At 46.7% G+C, this 18,286-nt stretch overlaps 6 protein-coding genes across 6 annotated transcripts; 5 read left to right on the top strand and 1 right to left on the bottom strand.

Annotated features, from left to right (window-relative positions):
• The first annotated feature begins 264 nt into the window (after positions 1-264).
• EDB82DRAFT_507017 (heterokaryon incompatibility protein-domain-containing protein) lies at positions 265-3,015 on the top strand. Its single transcript, XM_025727716.2, has one exon. It carries the CDS (start codon positions 349-351, stop codon positions 2,776-2,778), a length of 2,430 nt encoding a protein of 809 aa, XP_025582155.2. The 5' UTR covers positions 265-348; the 3' UTR covers positions 2,779-3,015.
• A 98-nt stretch (positions 3,016-3,113) lies between these two features.
• On the top strand, positions 3,114-6,436 carry EDB82DRAFT_464487 (uncharacterized protein; the record flags this gene model as incomplete). The annotated part of the gene is made up of 6 exons (XM_065607892.1): positions 3,114-3,414; positions 3,466-3,713; positions 3,769-3,979; positions 4,272-5,271; positions 5,320-6,156; positions 6,214-6,436. The coding sequence occupies exons 1-6, from the start codon at positions 3,120-3,122 to the stop codon at positions 6,434-6,436; spliced, it is 2,814 nt and encodes a 937-aa protein (XP_065464016.1). The 5' UTR covers positions 3,114-3,119.
• Positions 6,437-6,710: 274 nt separating this feature from the next.
• EDB82DRAFT_558665 (glycoside hydrolase superfamily) lies at positions 6,711-8,777 on the bottom strand (the record flags this gene model as incomplete). Its single annotated transcript, XM_025727714.2, has 6 exons — positions 8,513-8,777; positions 8,160-8,447; positions 7,792-8,102; positions 7,539-7,732; positions 7,372-7,488; positions 6,711-7,321 (listed from the first exon to the last, which is right to left on the bottom strand). Exons 1-6 carry the CDS (start codon positions 8,585-8,587, stop codon positions 6,711-6,713), a joined length of 1,596 nt encoding a protein of 531 aa, XP_025582153.2. The 5' UTR covers positions 8,588-8,777.
• A 256-nt stretch (positions 8,778-9,033) lies between these two features.
• Positions 9,034-11,280, top strand: EDB82DRAFT_507011 (general substrate transporter). The gene is made up of 4 exons (XM_025727713.2): positions 9,034-9,960; positions 10,012-10,292; positions 10,342-10,461; positions 10,522-11,280. Exons 1-4 carry the CDS (start codon positions 9,386-9,388, stop codon positions 11,166-11,168), a joined length of 1,623 nt encoding a protein of 540 aa, XP_025582152.1. The 5' UTR covers positions 9,034-9,385; the 3' UTR covers positions 11,169-11,280.
• A 318-nt stretch (positions 11,281-11,598) lies between these two features.
• EDB82DRAFT_246255 (uncharacterized protein) lies at positions 11,599-12,661 on the top strand. Its single transcript, XM_025727712.2, has one exon. It carries the CDS (start codon positions 12,059-12,061, stop codon positions 12,620-12,622), a length of 564 nt encoding a protein of 187 aa, XP_025582151.2. The 5' UTR covers positions 11,599-12,058; the 3' UTR covers positions 12,623-12,661.
• Positions 12,662-13,833: 1,172 nt separating this feature from the next.
• On the top strand, positions 13,834-18,286 carry EDB82DRAFT_507007 (uncharacterized protein). Its single transcript, XM_025727710.2, has 5 exons — positions 13,834-14,124; positions 14,324-14,676; positions 14,937-15,171; positions 15,222-16,515; positions 16,570-18,286. Exons 1-5 carry the CDS (start codon positions 13,869-13,871, stop codon positions 18,236-18,238), a joined length of 3,807 nt encoding a protein of 1,268 aa, XP_025582150.2. The 5' UTR covers positions 13,834-13,868; the 3' UTR covers positions 18,239-18,286.

Genomic DNA, 18,286 nt, shown 5'->3' with positions numbered 1-18,286 from the left:
CGGACACTTCTCGGAGTCTTATTATGTGGCTTGGTATCTTAGTCTCAATCATGGATGCAACCAGCGATTGGCTTGGCCTGGAGACATATCTACAAGATTGAACATATAATTGTTTACTATAAATATCTGTTTCTTGTATTGTCTAGACTTCAAGTAGCAAGTAGAATTAATTGATTTATTTATGTTCGCTTATTCAATAAAAACTCCTACGTAATCTAATCCCTGCAAGATTCAGCCGTGAGAGGGGGCAGTGCCGGATTAATTCTCACTTTAATTATGACTCCCAAAATTGCCTCGTAATGTTATCCATGGAACGAATACACCAGTCATCAATGAAGCATCGGGAGAATGTCCGAAGCCATGTCGTCACCTGCCGAGTTTGTCGCAGTCAAAAACGTCAAAAACACTCAAGATGACGAACAGCCTATTCCTGCCACTGAGTGCGACATGTGCTCGAAAATCCTCCAAGTCTTCCATGGCCCTGCATATCTAGGGAAAGAAAATGAGGATGTTCAAGTCATCAGATTGGGAAAAATTGCCCTCCTCCTCGAAGTCAAATGTCCGCATACAACTTGGCTCAGAGATAAAGACTTTGTAAACGGCCCTGTTCCTTGTTACGAAACGCATGATCTCCTTTTCCATAGGTGGGCGCGACATCCCCAGGGTTTTTTCGGTGTTTCCTACCGAAGAAACGATTGTCCAAATTGGAATATAACTCACTCTTCTGAGTTGGTGTTTCGACCTGAGATACCTGAGCATCCCGGGACTGTTCGGATTCTGGATGAGAGCTGGATCGACATAAATCTCGTCAAAGAATGGCCCTCCCGGTGCATCCAAATCCACGGAGAGAGGTGTAACGAGACTGTTGGGGATGTTCCGCCTTTCAAACCTGGACTCCTGATCGATGTAATCCAAGGCTGTATCGCAGAGTGCCAGGAGGCAAGACCCAGGTTTATTACCTTATCGTATACTTGGGGGGAAAGCAAGAATCTTCGTGTTACGAAATCTAATCTCGAAGAACTTCAAAAACCGGGCGCGTTAAGATCCAAAAGTATTGCCATGCAGCTACCTGCAACCATCCTGGGCGCTATTGAACTTACAAGAGCTATGGGTGTCAGGTGGTTGTGGGTTGACAGTTTGTGCGTTCCACAAGACGACGATATAAGCCTACAGCGTGACCTAGCAGCCATGCATCTTATCTATGCGACTTCGTTCCTTACCATCATCGCTGCTGATGGTGAAGATGCAGAGTATGGTCTGAGAGGCTTACGAGGAATCTCAAAGCCGAGAGTCATTGACCAAAGGGTCGAGCCACTTGCTCAAGGGGAGAGACTTGTCTACTGGCCGAGGGAATGGAGCGGTAAAGATGGCACGAAAGGGCTCATGTATCACCATCGCATGTGGACTTCTCAAGAACACCACTTTTCCAAAAGACGACTAATTTTCGAAAACGGACAGGCCACTTGGCAGTGTAATCACGCCGAGTGGACCGAGGACCACCTCTATAACCCAGAACATGAAAGAATACAGAAGAAACCGACTGAAGGTTACATTGGACATGAAGCCTTTTTGAAAGTGCCGAGTTTAGATCGTCTAAGCGACCTTGTCGGAGGATTCAACTGGAAGACTTTGCGCTTCGGAGAAGATGTGTATAATGCCTTCTCGGGATATAACACATATCTAAACCGTATATTTCCTCACGGTCTGGTATACGGCCACCCCGAACTATTTTTTGATATATCGCTATGCTGGAAACCGAGCGGTTGTGTCCGAAGAAGAACAGTCTCGGCACGATATATCGGGGATCCGCTAGGTAATGGACTGCCTAGCTGGTCGTGGATGGGTTGGGAAGGGCAAATACAGTTTCCCGACGATGGCGAAGGTGAAATAAATATTCTCGGCGAAATGGGTTTCACCGAAGCTGTCACCGATTGGTACGCTATGGAGTATCCTGGATCATCCCAAAAACAACCCATCCATTCTCAATGGAGCCAGTGTAGAAATGCACCTGCTGGATCGATGAATGAAGTATGGCGATGCGAAGAATTCAAGCCTCCAGAAATTGACTACAACAAAATGCGAGTCCAAGATGATTATTCTATAGAGCCTGAGTCGATGCCAAAGGAGATACCGCACCATATATACCATTGTTCTCTTGGTGGTACTCCGGTATCGACGGCGCGATGGTATCCCGTACCTTTGAACTTAGATAAATCAGACGAGTCACAAGCCGGGCTGCACAGCGGGTTTCAGTACCTATGGTGCCAAACATTTCGCGCATATCTCACAGTCACTCAAGATATTATTGCAAGTAACGTGGATCAAAAGTTTCACCTACTCAAAGGTCAGAGTGGCATTGTAGTGGGAGCATTGCTTCTCCATGACGAAGACGATGGAAAATTGTTCCAGCAAGAAACACGGGTCGAGCTTATAGCGATTGCCAAAGGCTGGACGGTCGTTCTGAGTTGCTACGGCGCCTATAACTCTATGGAAAATGAGATTGAGACCGAGTCAGAATCGGAAGACGAAAAAATAGTGACAGAATCCTTGAATAATCTACAGATGGAAGAATGTGATGTTCCAAGGATACTAAAGCAGAACCCTATTCCGTGGATGGAAACGTGGAACGATGCCAAGATGGATAAGCAAGACTGCTATCATGTACTTTGGATCGAATGGAAGGATGGGGTGGCTTACAGGAAGTCCTCTGGTTTTGTACTAGAGGAAGAGTGGGAAAAGGTGGCAGAAGCCAATAAAGTCGACATAACTCTGGGCTGAGTGGCAGTAAGATGGGAATAGTCTGGCAGCTCAGTGGATCATAGGCTCAACACGTTCGCAGAGACAGGGACACCTGTTTCCTATTCCAGTATAGTTTGAAAATCATCCTACTCGAGACATCGTATCCAATCTTGATGCTTGGAAGTATTATCAGGTGGATATGGGTCTTGACAACACCAGGGGGCCACCTGTTTCCTAATTAGGAAGTAGGTGGTAGCTTTCCTTTATGTAATCTCCGTAAAGGTAGGACGTCGGACAAATAGATATGTGAATATAAGATCAACATTCCTGCAGTATTCTGACTGATATCACTCAACATCTTCTACTAATGAGCAGGCATCATGGCTATCGATACACTCTCTCTTCAATGCAAAATCGCTATAGTCACCGGCTCCGGCAGAGAAAATGGCATTGGTGCTGGTATCGCTATCGCCTTGGCGAGAAACGGAGCAGCTGTTACAATCCACTATGTTAATGACTCTGTGACACAGCGAGCTCATGCAGTGGCCGACAGAATCAAAGCAGACGGAGGTAAAGCCATCGTGATCCAAGGATCAATCGAAATCCCACAGGGAGCTCAGTACTTGGTCAACGAGACTCTGAAAGGCTTTGATGCTGATCGTATCGATATCTTAGGTTAGTTGCTATTGCAATTCCTACAATGGTGACACTGACTCCGATTGATAGTCAACAACGCGGGAGTAGGCGTGTTTGGGGAGACATTGACAGTCAACCACAGCGATATAACGCAGACGTTCGACGTCAACGTCAAAGGGCCAATCTTTGTCGCCCAAGCTGTTGTGCCTGTGATGCCACCAGGCGGCCGAATTGTCAACATCAGCTCTATAGCATCCAAGATGGGAGATGATAGCATTCCAATCTATGGTGCATCTAAAGCTGCCATTGACAGTTTGACATGGTCGTGGGCCAAAGAAGTAAGTCGATCCCAAAGACCAGCCGTATTGCAAGGCTAATGATGAGTGTGTTTAGTGGGGGCGAAGTAAGAAGATCACCGTCAACTCTGTAGCTCCTGGGCCAGTCACCACAGACTCGAATCCTTATAAAGAATTCCAGAAGCCTTCTATCGATATTACAAGAGCTGCTGATAGGGCTGGCACACCAGAGGATATTGCTGATGCTGTGCTTTTGCTGGTGTCTGAGAAAGCACGATGGATCACAGGACAGTACATCTCGGTTAGTGGTGGAGTAACGAATTAGAATGATGAGATCAACCGTATAGTAATCTATTTTACTTATGCCAAAGAGTCGGGACCATGTAAAATAGTCCATGGACAGAGATGGATTATTCTTCATATCATGGGTAAACTACAATAAGTTGCAGCGAAGTCAACATTGTTGTCAACACATTCAGCAATTATTGATATGGCCTGCTAGACTTGATTGGGACTTTGCCACGCTTCACCACCCAGACTACTTAAAATCCACGCCACTCCATGTTCAGACTCGTAACGTTTTGTACTTTGAATCCCCAGATCTCTTCACATTAAAAAACATGTCATACAGCTCGTTTCCCAACCGTCGGCGGGTCATACAAGCATGCGTCAACTGTCGTATGCGCAAGACTCGTTGCGATGCTGCCCAGCCTAAATGTGGGCTTTGCACCATGCAGAACGTTGATTGTGTCTATCGCGATGCAAGGCAACCAAAAATCGATTACAATACTCAAGTTCTCCTAGAGCGGATGCAACTTCTTGAAGACCGTATCCTTTCTACCTCATCTTCGCCAGCCCGAAACAACCCTGTAGAGGCTCGGGTTCCGGGTATGGACCAGCCAGGCTCGGCCGAGCCAATTGAAAGACAGTCAGACATGTTGCATGACATGGCACAAGAACCCGTATTCGAAGTTCAGATACCCCTGTCACATACGGCAAATGCAAACCATGTCTTCTCGTGGCCACTCGTACAAGAGCTTCTATCAGAGACGAGTGAAGACGGGCATGACATCCAACCCTACGGTGATGCAACCGATGTCTTTTTTCACCATCGACCAAATAATTCTCATCCTTCTACAACGTCACATCCACCTATCTCATGGAAACTGTTCGACAAGAAAACAGAATCATTCTATGTTCCGGTGAATAACGCAGTCTTCCGACTTCGTGAATTGGTCCACCTTTACTTTGCCGATGTCAACATTTTCTTTCCGCTCTTACTGAAAAGCGACATGACTGAGATTTTCGAAGCTGTAGCAGACAGAGAGGTCTATGGTGACGAAGGGGCTAGTATCGTTGATATGCCTCATTATGGACTACTTCTCGTCCTTCTTTGCCTCTCCCTACTGAATTATAGCGGCCAATCGAATATCCACCTGGACGGGCAAGGTAGAAGCCATCAAGCTTCATCAGATCCCGACAATACTATCAAGAAACAGGGCCAACTAATGCACCATCTTTGGGGAAAAGCGAAGCTTGTGCTAGGATACATCTCGACTGACATGTCCCTCGCCGCCGCGCAAAGCAGCATGCTAGCAAGGTAGGTTGCTATCTCAGTTTTGAGAAAATATATTAACCCCTTCTATAGCATATTCATGGGTGCGTGCGGTCAAGTAGCCGAAGCTTTCCACTGGGCACATGCTACTGCTGTCAAGTGTGAGAGTATGGCTCGATCGTACGCAAAGAATGAGACCATCCCGGACGCATTTCGGCGACTTTACTGGATCTCCTTTATCTACGAATGTGATTTCATATCCGAGATATCAGTTGTCTCCCCCTCTGGTATAGCAAGATTTGAGAACAAAATCCCATATCCGGATTTCACAACAGAGAACAATCCCATCTCCCCTTCAGCACCAGAGTCGTCTGAAATGCGTTCAACCCGAAGTCAGGAAGAACTGGTAGCCTTCCAGATAACAACAAACTCTGCCATCAGACGCTTCCTGAACACCGTCAACAGCGTGGTTTATGATGACAAAGAACAATTCAGGACAAGACAATCGAATTATGCAAGTTGGCTTCTCAGGATCTCAGAGGATCTTTGGTCACATCATTCGGCCATCTATCGCAACCTGCCCAAATTTCTCTTGACCGCTTCCTCACAAGACGTCCCTATGACAGGAACCGATTCAGGATCTCCTGCAAGTCTCCAGTCCCCAACTGCACGCATCCAAAATCTACCGACAGGAAACAACTCGTGGAACATTCTGAGACTCAAGGGAAGATACTACGCAGGACAGTACATCATTCACCGCCCATTTATCGAATTCATCGTTCTAAATATGGATAATTTCGAGACGCACCCTTGCAAGGACGCTGTCCTAAAGAAATCCAAGTCTTGTTTGGATGGGTGCATGGGCTTCATAAACGTATTCGACGTGGAAACAGCCAATGCCTTGACCTGTTTATTTCCGACTGGCATGGTGTAAGTCTAGAAAGTGATTCCGCTCTGACGATCGCTGACAATAATCTTTTTTCCCAGGACGTTTACCATGACAATCATCTTGATGATAGCAACGACACTTCCAGTTCTAAATGATCTTCTACCTGCAGACGTTGAAGAAGGTATTGCGACTGGAAAGAAAAACCTCTTGCAATTCAGCCAAAGCGTGACTCAGTTTAAGTGGCATATTAAAGTATTGGAAAACCTTGAAGTAGCTCGACGAGCAAGAATATCGAGAAGAGACACTTCCTTGGAACTATGAGATCAATAACGAAAGATCGGAATTAGGAAATAGTAAACTTGGCTAACTAGATGGATAGTAGTGTAGAATTTAAACTAATGTTTCTGGACGATCGGGTCTCGATATTGTCGTAGCACCAGAGTCGCAATGGATGCATTGGCATAGAGAATAAGGGTTCATCTTGTGATAATCTCGCACACTTTGGGTAGGCACTTTGCACTCAAGGTTGCTCTCTACGAACAATGAAATTTCATATGATTATTTGCTTATATTTGGTAATTAATATCGAGACAGTTTATGCTGCAGCAGGTACAGCTTGAGCTTGTTGTAGCTGTTGCTTCTTGAGCTCAGCTTTAGCCTTTTCTTCAGGCGATAACTCAAAGATGCCGACTCCAGAAACAGATTGCTCTTTAGAGATTGAACCGTCGTTTAAGGTCTGCTCCGACTCAATGACCTTACCTTCCAGATGTTCATCATCTGCTGCCATTGGAGCATACTGTTTCAGCAGCTCGTTCAGTCTGCCTCTCTGCATGCAGTTCTCATATTTCCAGCTTGCCGCAAGCTCATCCAACTCGTCAAATGACTTATCCTTGAAGTAATCTGCCCACTCAGGGATCATGTACTCAGCCATTGTGATTCCACGAATACCGCGGAATACATGCATGTGCATACGCCATTGCCAAGGGTACTTCTTGGAATATTGTGCTGGGACGTTGTCTTCAAACCACTTGTGCAACGGACCGAAAAGACCATCTTGGAGGTGTGTATCGTCATAAGCCCAAGAATCCACCGCGAGATCACGCTTCTTCTTGATCATTGGCCCTAGTAGCTTTAGCCATGGCGAGTCTGGAGAAACATAGGTCATGCCCATGACGTTGACGTCTTTGTATGCCCAAATTGACCAAGCTAAGGAGATGTGAGTCAATGTCCGTTGTAACCAAGGCTGGGCGACTTACCAATGCTTTCCGAAGTGTAGATAGCCATTTGACGGTCAAGCATATCGTATCGTTCTTCGTTCTGTACCTCCCAATCCGGGTTGTATTCTTTTCGTTCGTAAATGGGTCCAAATTCACCTGAAGATGGTTAGCAAAGACCAAGAAGAGAGTGCGGTAAGATGACCTACCATTCCAGATAGGTACGTTGTGCTTCTTCATAAATTCGACCTTTCGGTCGTACATCCTCCGAATGTAACTTTCTTGTTCCTTGGTACCCTGGAATCGGCCGATGCGGTTGGGGAATCCGAAGCCGCAGTAATCGTGAATTGCATATACGGAATTTTCCCAGACCTTGTCGAATCCAGTAAAGTCCATGCTGAAGCTGCATCGAAGTGTTCGTTAGTATGTGGTGATTAGACTGGGCTTGAGGAGTATTCTTACGTGTTGCCCTCCAGGAAGAGAATGTGATCAGGATCAATGGCCCTGATTGCTGGCACGATGCGATCATAGAACGCCAGTAGACGCGTCCATTCGGAGTCAGCAGGCTCATTCATAGGGTTATAGCCAGCAACCCACGGATTGCCTTTGTACCGTCGTGCGATATGCTCCCAAAGGTTGATCGCTCGATCTTGGAAGTGCTTGTGGTCCCAGAAAGCAGCGTATCCGGTAGGGTTGTCGCAGTGCCAGTCCTGGTTTTGGCCACCAGGAAGCGCGTGGAGATCGAGAATGGTATAGATGCCATATTTGGCGCACTGGTCATGAAAAATTAGTCATGGATACTGGAATAAGATGGTTACATGAAGACTTACGAGATTGATGACTCTATCCACGTGCTTGAAGCCCTCTTCTTTGATGACAAAGGGGTTCATGTCATCCTCAAAATGTCTGTAGTTGAGACATAGACGGAGACAATTGAATTTGAGGGAAGCAAGAAATTCAGCATCTTTCTCGGCAAAGAAATACTCTAGGAACTTGTCGAAAAAGAAGTCGTGCTTTTCTTGGCCAAGTACTTTGAGAAGGGCGGCTCGGATCTGATGTTCTCGTCCGGGGAAACCGTTCATGAAATTCTCCATGAGCATCCATCCACCTAACGCAGTCTGCGAATTGGAGGTTAGCAATTGTCGTTGCAGGGCATGGTTCGAGTAAGGCCATGACGACTTACGCCTCGCAGTAAAACGGCGTCGCCGTTGGCGTCGACAATACGCTCATTGTCGGTCTTGAGAATTCCAGTATTCATGGTCTTGGATTCTTTATTTCTTAGTGTTTGGAATTAGAATACAAGGGCAATGCAAGAAACTAGAGATCGGGCATGATGGTCGTCTTCTTCTAAATAGTCTATGACAAGACCTACTCCCGGAACAGTTCCACTCTTGATTTTGTATCATCATGCCAATAATGTTGTCGCATGAGGAAACAGTGGATGTGTGTTTCCGAGTAAGGAAAAAAGTGGTCATGACACCACAGTTTCGGGGGAGGGATTTAGATGCCCCTATACACCTTGTATGGTAGTTTGTCCAATCAAAAGATTTCGGGGCAAGCTTTTAGCTGCCCCTAACCCGTTGAAAATCAAGCCCTTGTCATGTATGATGGGGGGAAAAGATTTAGCTCCCCCGAGCATATATGATTGGTTCGTTTTCTAGTGTTGTCCCCGCAAGATTCAAGGACGAGTCGAGTCCATTATCCGTTCACGCAAAGACTTCACAGCTCGCCCCGGAAACTTACCGTTACATGAACAGATGAATGAAGAATCCTCCATGATCTCTGTGCGGAGTTCCCCAGAAACTCTGATAAACCCCGCAAAAAGGTGGCCGTCACGCTATTGAAATCATGGGGTGGGTGGTCTACACGCTCGCGTATACTAACCAGATCCATTTAGGCTGTCCCGATGCAAAGGTAAGAACAAGAACTCCATTCCCTGTTTTCATCAAGTATATCCGATACATATATAAGATGATTCTTTATCTATAATGATTCCACCTCTCCCCTGCATCTCAACCGTCATTTCCATCATCACCTTTGGTCTTTCTTCAGTACTATGAACGTCCTTCGAAACCGTCTGCCGGCACCTAGGCAGGACTTGCTGTCAAAGCAGGCCCGCCAGCAGGGAGCCACAGACTCAACCTTTCAACCCTCGCGAATCTCTGAGCTCTCCAAAGAGTCTCCTCCCTGGTACACGTCGGCGGCTCGACGACGGCTCTACTTCCTGCTCTTCCCAGCTTGTGTTGTATCGTATGCAACATCTGGATACGATGGAAGTATGATGAATTCCCTGCAAACCGTCTCGTACTGGGATGATTTCTTCGACAACCCGCGAGGTTCTCAACTCGGCCTCATGAGCGCCATTATGGCTCTCGGAAGTATTTGCTCCACGCCCATTGCCCCTTGGGTTGCCGATAAATTTGGTAGACGATGGGGAATCACTGTTGGGAGTATCATCATGATTGCAGGTGCCATTCTTCAGTGTGAGAGTGTCAACTTTGCCATGTTTGTTATTAGTCGGTTCATCTTGGGGTTCGGGCTCTCGTTCGCCACGACTGCGTCTCCGAGCATGGTCAGTGAACTCTCCCACCCAAGGGATAGAGTCACGGTCACTGCCATCTGTAACACCTGGTAAGAATACTCGACGCTCCATTCATTGAACTCAAAGCTGATCAATTAAAGTTGGTTTCTCGGTGCAATTGCTGCCGCATGGATTACCTACGGAACTCGAGTGATTCCAAGCACCTGGTCATGGCGAATCCCTTCCCTTCTACAGATGGCTCCCAGCATTATTCAACTGTCAACTGTATGGTTCCTCCCTGAGTCACCTCGATGGCTCATCTCGAACGACCGCGGCGAAGAGGCTCTTGAGGCCCTTACACGATACCATGGAGAAGGCGTTAGAACTGAATTAGTAGAGTTGGAGTATGAAGAAATTCGAGCAGCTATTGAACAAGAGAAGCGTGAGTGTTTCGTCGAATCACTGGCTATAATATTGCTGACACGATGCAGTTTCTGGTAATACGACTTGGAAGTCTATGGTTAGTACCAGCGGTAACCGATATCGGATGTTCCTTGTCGCCTGTATGGGTCTTATGTCTCAATGGTCTGGCAACGGACTCATTTCTTACTGTGAGTCCCTTCTTTCTGCCACTAACAAAAGGGAAAGTAGCTGACAATTTGACTCTTTAGATTTGTCTCGGGTCATGGACACGGTCGGAATTACGGATAAGAAAACTCAAGCTCTTGTCAACGGCCTCATCAACATCTGGAACTGGGCACTCGCTCTGACCAGCGCCCTTTTCGTCGATCGTGTCGGCCGCCGCCCACTCTTCCGAATTTCTACAATCGGTATGCTCTTGGTCTTCACAGGATGGACCATTGCCTCGGCACGCTTTGCAGAAACAGAAGCCAAGTCTGCTGGTGTCGCCGTTATGGCACTCATCTTCGTCTACGAAATCTTCTACTGCATGGCCTTTTCTCCTCTCCCTGTTGCGTACTCGGTCGAGATTCTTCCATACTCAATCCGTGCCAAAGGAATGGGTGTTTACGTACTGGCAACAAAATGTGCTGTCTTTGTCAATCAATACGTAAACCCAGTTGGCCTACAGAACATTGGATGGAGATACTACATCGTCTATGTTGCTGTTTTAATCGTCGAAAGCTTCATCGCATATGGCTGGTTCCTTGAGACCAAGGGGAAAGCCTTGGAGGAAATCGCTGTTATCTTTGACGGAGATTCTGCGGATGTTACCAGAGATGGTAATGCAAAGTCACAGGCTTTCAGCGGTGAAATACCCACTGCTATTGAGCAGGAAGATGTTAATCGAAAGGTTTAACAAGGGTGCCAGTGTTGTTGATATAATAACTAGCGTCGGTATTTTGAAGTGGGAACCGGAGAAAGTACTTCTATATTAACACGTATATAGTGATTTGCATAGGTAATTGACAGTTAAAACATCATATAATTGCAGTGTAACACATAACAACTCCAGGCGAAAATGGGCACCAAGTCTTCCGCTGGTTGCAAAATGCATGTCTTTAGCTGGCGATCGAGATGTGATATCAGAACCCTAATTTTAGCTACATGGCAAAGTAAGCCTCCTCGTAATACGCAACATTGCAGTATAATGTGGTTGACAGACACCTCAGCCATTATCAATATAGCCCACCCACTCGGCTGTCGGTTCCTTTGTCTTGATCTCCGTCTTGATACGGATCGTCCTAAACCACGTGAGTCTTATTAAGTTTAGCGTCCCATGTGGTTTTCGAGTTCAGCCTTGCCTAGAGACATCCGTTTCTTGACGGGTAGCTAGGCCAAGCCATAGCACCAGCTCCGTCATTGATCGGACTACTAGCTACAGCGCCCCATTTCCCTTATTGGTTCATCAATTGCCAATTTACCTCTGGCTGATAGATGATGGATGCCAAATACGATAATATTAGCTAGCGGCGAGCTAACTGTCAGGGCTGTGCTTAGCAGGTAGATTGGCAATGCCCTACAAGTCTGTACTATTTTGAGGGCTCGCGAGGCTCAATCTATTCAACAGAGTTAGCAGTGCCTTGACTTCGAAATCGCTTTATTACAGTGCTCTTAGTAAAGGAAAGAAGTATAAAGTGCTGTGCTCTGTCGCATGGATATCGTTTTCATCATCTTCACTCACATCCCCATCACTACTCAAGATCATCAATCAAGATCAACTATTCAAAGCATCAACCAGCTATCAAGATGCTTCTCCAAACAGTCTTCACAGCCCTCGTCGCCGCTACTACCGGCCTCGCTGCTCCCCTTGAGCCCCGAGCAAATGACTACTTCACCCCATCTGCACTATGGACATACAACGTTGCCAACGGCGCCATCTCCTCTACCTCTGAGGGACGTGTTACCAAGAGCCCCAACAACGGCGGTAACGACAACACTGCTCTCTTTACATTCACATACCCTGAATTTGCGAGGAACAAGAAATGTCGCTTCGCATTCTATCTCGCTAACGGCGAAAACGTCATTGGTAGCGGCAAGCTAGACTTGTTTTCCAGCCTCAAACCAGCCCCCGGTCCACGAGCAGGCTGGGGCCCTGGAAACCAGCGCAATGTGCACTTGGGACGTTTGGATGTCAAGAAGGGAGATTTCGCGACATGGGATGCTACTTATGGGACGTACATGACGAGCAAGACTGACTGCGAGAAGCCTGGAACAAAGGTCGGACTCGAGCTTGTTGGGGTTTACGATACCGATGCTGTTTATTGGAACCCTTCCAAGTCTGGACCGCGCATCATTGTAACCAATAATTAGTTTATTTGCGAAGGAGCTTAGGTATTTAGGATAGATTGGGTTTCATTGAGATAATCGCGGGTCATTTGGCTTCAGGGCTAATCGCTTGAACTATATGAAATTGAATTATTAAACGCTTCAAGGCTCGTACTGATCCATATCTGCTGGTGAACAGGCAAAGAGGTCTCATCGTAGGATCGAAAGTCATTGAATAACAAAAAAGCGCACATCATGCCGTACATCTCGTATTCCTGATATCCCCGCACGCGCACAAACTGATGCACCCTGGCTGAATGGAAATGGAGTTGTTGGGGACAGTCTCGCTTCTCACTAGAAGTTTTCATTGGGGCTGTGTTGGTGAGGAGTGGAGGGTGGACAGGGGTTTAGTTGTTGGTCAGTGGTCCGTAAGGCTGAATTATCACTGTCTAGTGTGCCTTGTAAGGGAATAACAGTCGTAGTGGAATTGATCAATGGCAATCCAGTCAGATATTAAATCTGCCACTTTGAAGACGTAGAGTATTATCTTTTGGGTTGATGATGCAGAATGGGAGTTGAAAAGAGAAGTTTCTGTCAAGAGTGAGGTTTTATTCCTTGAAACTACTGTCATAGAGAAACAGACTAGAAAGAGACCAGACGAAAATATTAGTGCTCTCTTAGGCTATAGATTCACTAAAGTTAGCCTGATATTTCCTTCAACCACTAAAATTGGTACTGATGGTGAGCTAACTGATTTACCCCAACAGGTACGTACTAGCTTTCACTTCTCACAGCATGCCTCTACTAGTATTAACTTGAATATGTTCTGTTCAGATGTTACCACAAACTCAAATCCATCAAGACTTCGAGACATTCAAACTTAAAAGCTAATACAGTTCAAAGGGTAGACGGAAATGATCCATACTTACACAGAGGCCGAAAGTCTGCATGCCATGCAAGGTTAACTACTACCAAGCATGCATTCATCAAACATTTGAGTCGTTGACAATTCCTGCGATACTCGGACAACTTTCCAAGAAGTGACTCACCCGGTCCTCGAGGAATATTCGGAGACTTCCAAATGCATGTTGGTTCAGCAAAAGTTAAATGGTTTTCGTAAAGATTATATGCACTCGACTAGAGCTTATTCGCACTGCCATATGCAATGTGACTCACCCGGGCAGCATCCCAGAACCAAAATACATAAAAACATACCTGGGTAGCTATATAAAGCAGTTGCAATCCCCCAACCAGAGAATTTTTCATCCCATAACACAACGATATCATCATCATGGAAAAGGTACGCAAGACCTATTTCGACCCTTTGGCGACGACCAAGGGTCAGATACGCGACATTCTGGAGGGCCTTCCCGAAGGTTCAGCACATCCTTTCAGCTCCGAAGGCATCTTGTTATGCCGCACGAAGGATGGGATTGAAGAGATCCCCATCTCAGGTCACAGCGAAGAATTCTTCTACAATGCTGTGAATCTAGGAGAGATGGGCGAGATCCTGCTACGGCGGATGGAAGGGTTCAAAAATAACCTAGGTACGTAACTTATTCCCTGATCTGATCGAGAAGAACGACGCATATTTTGATAATTGGCAACCTTCATGCCATTTTAGCACTAAGGCAGCCTAGTTAGGCAAGACCTTGTGGATTTTAGGCGACGCTTATGCAAAATAGGCGCCGTTCGTATCGTTCAGACCAGGGCATTTATGTCTGATTCTCAGGCTGACCTCTCTAGGTATATTCAGCGACTTTCAGATCATGCAGGCTCCGTCCACCACGTTCAAGGTCCCTATCAAATCAGGAATCTCCATCCTAGCAATCTCGGAACGATATCCCACTTACTACGACTTGTGTTTCGGCGACGAAAAACGCAACACTTCTTGCTGGTGTTCTCAGTCGGTTATTGCAGGCATCACACACAGTGGTGATCGCACCACCGGAAATGATCTTCTTCAGTACGCTTCCCTGGATAAGGATAAGTTAACAGAAGATCCTGTCTGCGTTTTTATTTCTGGTTTTAGGAAGACCCAGATCACACGCTTCCTAGGCACCCACCCAGCACTGATGGTGGCAGACTATGAGGAAAAGGTATGTACCTATATTATGAGAGTTCCTATTGGGTAGCAGAAATGTTGGCCTCCGAATTCTTAAGTTACAAAAACAAGTGATCTAGGAAATTATGGTCTAAGGATCATAAGAGACGAAATTGGTAGGGTAGTTTATGCTTCTTAGACTAGTTCTCAGACTACATATTTTTGTGCCCTAAGACTGAGGGGGCCAACTTTTCTGATACCCTGAGGGTGCTCCAATATTTACACAACTTCAGACCAACATACTAACCTTTGCAGACATTGTACATCGTCCCAGTCCCTTTGGACAAGGCAACTATCGGCGACGCAATCCTCTGCTGTCCTTTAGTGGTAAAGCGCGATGGGGACTCACTAGTGTGCTCAATACTGCCTCGAGCCATGGTAGATTCAACAAACACATGTGAAGGACGACGCACCGAGACCACTTGCTTCTCTGAGGCCATTTCCAGCGCCGAGTTCACCATCACTGCCCTCCAGGAAGACCCTGTCCAGCGTAAGTTGTACCATATGTCATCGTCCAGATCATCAGCTGACGTCAAGCAGAGGCGGAGGAAAAGATTCCAGAGTCGACTCTAGTAGAGATTAAGGGTGAACCTTTGAAGAAGCGCAATGCTATCATCACCACTAATCCTGACACACTTCCTGATCTGTTCAGCTACTCTGACGTGCAGATAATTCGATTCGGTAAGGGCCTTGAATTCGTTCACTCGGAAAATACCGCCGAAAAAGACGAGAACAAGTCTGCCGTCGTTCTTCCCTGCATCTTCGGCTCTCAACTAGAAGGGCCAGTACTTCTCGCCACCGGAAAGGCTCCAATCAATGTCCCATTTAGCAAATCCAAGGCTCTATGCGCTTACTATGAGCAACTCGATAACATAGTCATTGTCGTCGATGAGAAGATGACCGACAATGCACGAAACTTGGCCCCTAGTTTGCGAATCAACGCCCTGTTCATTGTACAGCTAGAGACCAAGGAAAAGCTTGAAACCGCATCCCAGATATCAGATGCGTTGAGTGCAGCAAACATCAACGCTGTGACGGCATTGGCAGGACCACAGTCACTCATTTTGGTTCAGGCTGGCGACAAGTTTTACTTCTACCGCGGTCTAGCGAACCCAAAGGTTCTAGATACACCCAAGCTCGAATTTGGAGCTGATGTCACGGACATTCTCAAGGGCGCTGATCTATCTGCTCTATTGGTTGCCAATATCTCGAGACTACTTGACCTTGAAAAGGACAACAGTGTTGTTCTGCCCTATTCTTCCCAGGTCGTCAAGACTTATGAGCTGGTGAACATGTTCGAGAAAATGACTATCGACCAGGTCAAGGCCATGCATGATGATATGGCAGTGGTCGTTCCCCAGCTTCAGACTCTTCTTGGCGAGAAGGAGCTACAGCGCTTGTCCAAGGAGCTCGTCGATACGCTCTCTGCCAAGGTCGACAAACTGATGGGCCCTATGCGAAACGAGTATGTCGCATACCTAACCACAGAATTCGACATCAGCGATAAGGAATCTGTACTCAAGAAGAACAAGATGCTGGGCGAGTTACGAAAGGCTAGCAAGCAAACCCAGAGTTCTCTAGAGACGGTGATATCGAGCTTGACGAATATGATGTCGTCTCAGACGACTTCGAAGAGAACACATGACATGAAGAGGCTAATTCGAAAGACCCAAATCAGCAATAACGTCGAGGCTACCAAGTCGATGACTTTCGAAAGTCTAACGGAGTTGTTGGAGAGTCATGCCCAGGATATGGGCGTCATGTTTCTCAACATCGAGACAACACCATACAAGGAGCTTTTGAGAAACCTGCAGGCTACTACTATAGATGCCAAGTGAGTGGATTAATTCTTCATTTGTTTGTTTTGAGAGAGCTAACATCTTCTCAGACCAGTTTGTGATCTCGATGATCGGATCCTTCACCTTGACGGCTTCGATGCAGGCATCATCATGGAACAGTCCCAGAGCGATCACCACGGCCCTCTACGAAGCCAGTCTGGTCCAAAGCATCCCATACTTGCTGTCCCTTACCTCAATAAGACCCGTGGAGAAGGTTCCATGCTCGCATGGGTATGTTGGGATGAGTTTGTCAACCTGGAGAGTCCGTATACTGTGCGTTGGATGGAAAAGTGCAACGAGCCTCACATTGCTGCGCTACGAATAATGATGCGAGGCACCTTGAGTCAGGCTGTGGTTTCACGAGACTTTGATTTCCAGCCTGGTTCTCCTCAGATCGGCCAGTTGATGAGTTCACTCCTCATGGCTGCTATGGAGAAGCTGGCAGGAATGAGAACTTCAGCACCTGTTGTTCTGGACACGGCGGAAGATACTGTTACGAGATTAATGAGGGGGTTGTTTGGTAATCTCATGACTACAGCTGGATCCGGAGTTCGGCCTTTGAGCATGGTGTGGCAGCTCTTTGGTCTTACTCCACAGTACGACATTCCTGCCTCTTCCACCGACTGGGTATGGTATGAGAACGTCGTCAAGCTGTATCCTTACACCGGATGGCCACTGAAGCAATTCCACGACAACCTCGCCAAGCTTCTTGACAAGATCATTCTGCGAGTCATCACCAAGAACGAAGACACCGCTCAAATCAAGATGAGTGCCGCTCTAAGTATGGTTCAGTACTGTAAGCTTCGAAACATCCAGCTTGAGCACTGCCGCACCATCGTTACCGTGTTCGAGAGAATGTTTGCTAACGACAAGGCGGATGTCGCGATTATTTCTGGGCGACTGCTAGAGAATGTCCCCACCAAGCTGGAGAAGCAGACTTCAGGGTTTACGAAGATGATAAAATATCTGAGACATCTGTCTAAGGGTGGTGAAAGGCGTTCCGCGGACGATCTCGTCTATGCTAGCGTTTACACAAAGCGATCCGCAGCATTCAAGGAACTCAAGACCACAGTTGCTGAAGCATGTGGGGAAAAGGACTGGGACAAGGCAAAGACAAACTGCCAAGCCCTGCTGGACGAGCATAAAAAGATTGCCTTGTTCTGGCAGGTTGAGCCTGGGAAGCTCAAGATTCAGAACCTGCACACTTATCACGAATTGATCGATGCAAACTTATCAGAGGATGCGGACCAGGCGACAAAGGTCAAGACAAGGAAGACTGTCCAGAGGATCCTGGATGATGCAGAGAAGACGAGGGTTGCTTGGCAGGTTGGCAAGGATGTAGAAAAGAATCGCATTGAGCCCCTCGACGAAACCTTCCTCGAATTAGTCCTCACTGGAAAGAAGTTCGGCACAGAAGAGAACACTTCTCAGTCACTCGTTGGGCCGGCTCCCGTTGACAAAGGAGAATTCCCAGAGTTTGAGGGCTCTGTCGTTCCCAGATTTATTTCTACCATGGAGAAGGACCTTTCCCCTGAGGATGTGTGCGAGATTCTCAACGTACCCGTTTCTACCATGAGGGTGTTCATTAAGGCTTTGAACCCTGATTTTGAGTGGGATGACTTGGGGCAGCAGTTCAAGATAGTGATTTTGGAACTTTTGAGGCACAGGACCAACAGGGTGGAGAGTAGACCTGCTTCTAGATTATTGCGTGTGTTGTGAGGAAGGAATTCGAGATGGATGAGCATTGATGTGTTATGATAGTTAATG

The sequence above is a fragment of the Fusarium venenatum genome (genome assembly GCF_020744135.1).
Source record: "Fusarium venenatum strain MPI-CAGE-CH-0201 chromosome Unknown EDB82scaffold_3, whole genome shotgun sequence".
Classification (NCBI taxonomy): Eukaryota; Fungi; Ascomycota; class Sordariomycetes; order Hypocreales; family Nectriaceae; genus Fusarium; species Fusarium venenatum.
The sequence above is the reverse complement of the archived record's forward strand: the minus strand, read 5'-3'. Positions and strand labels throughout refer to the sequence as shown.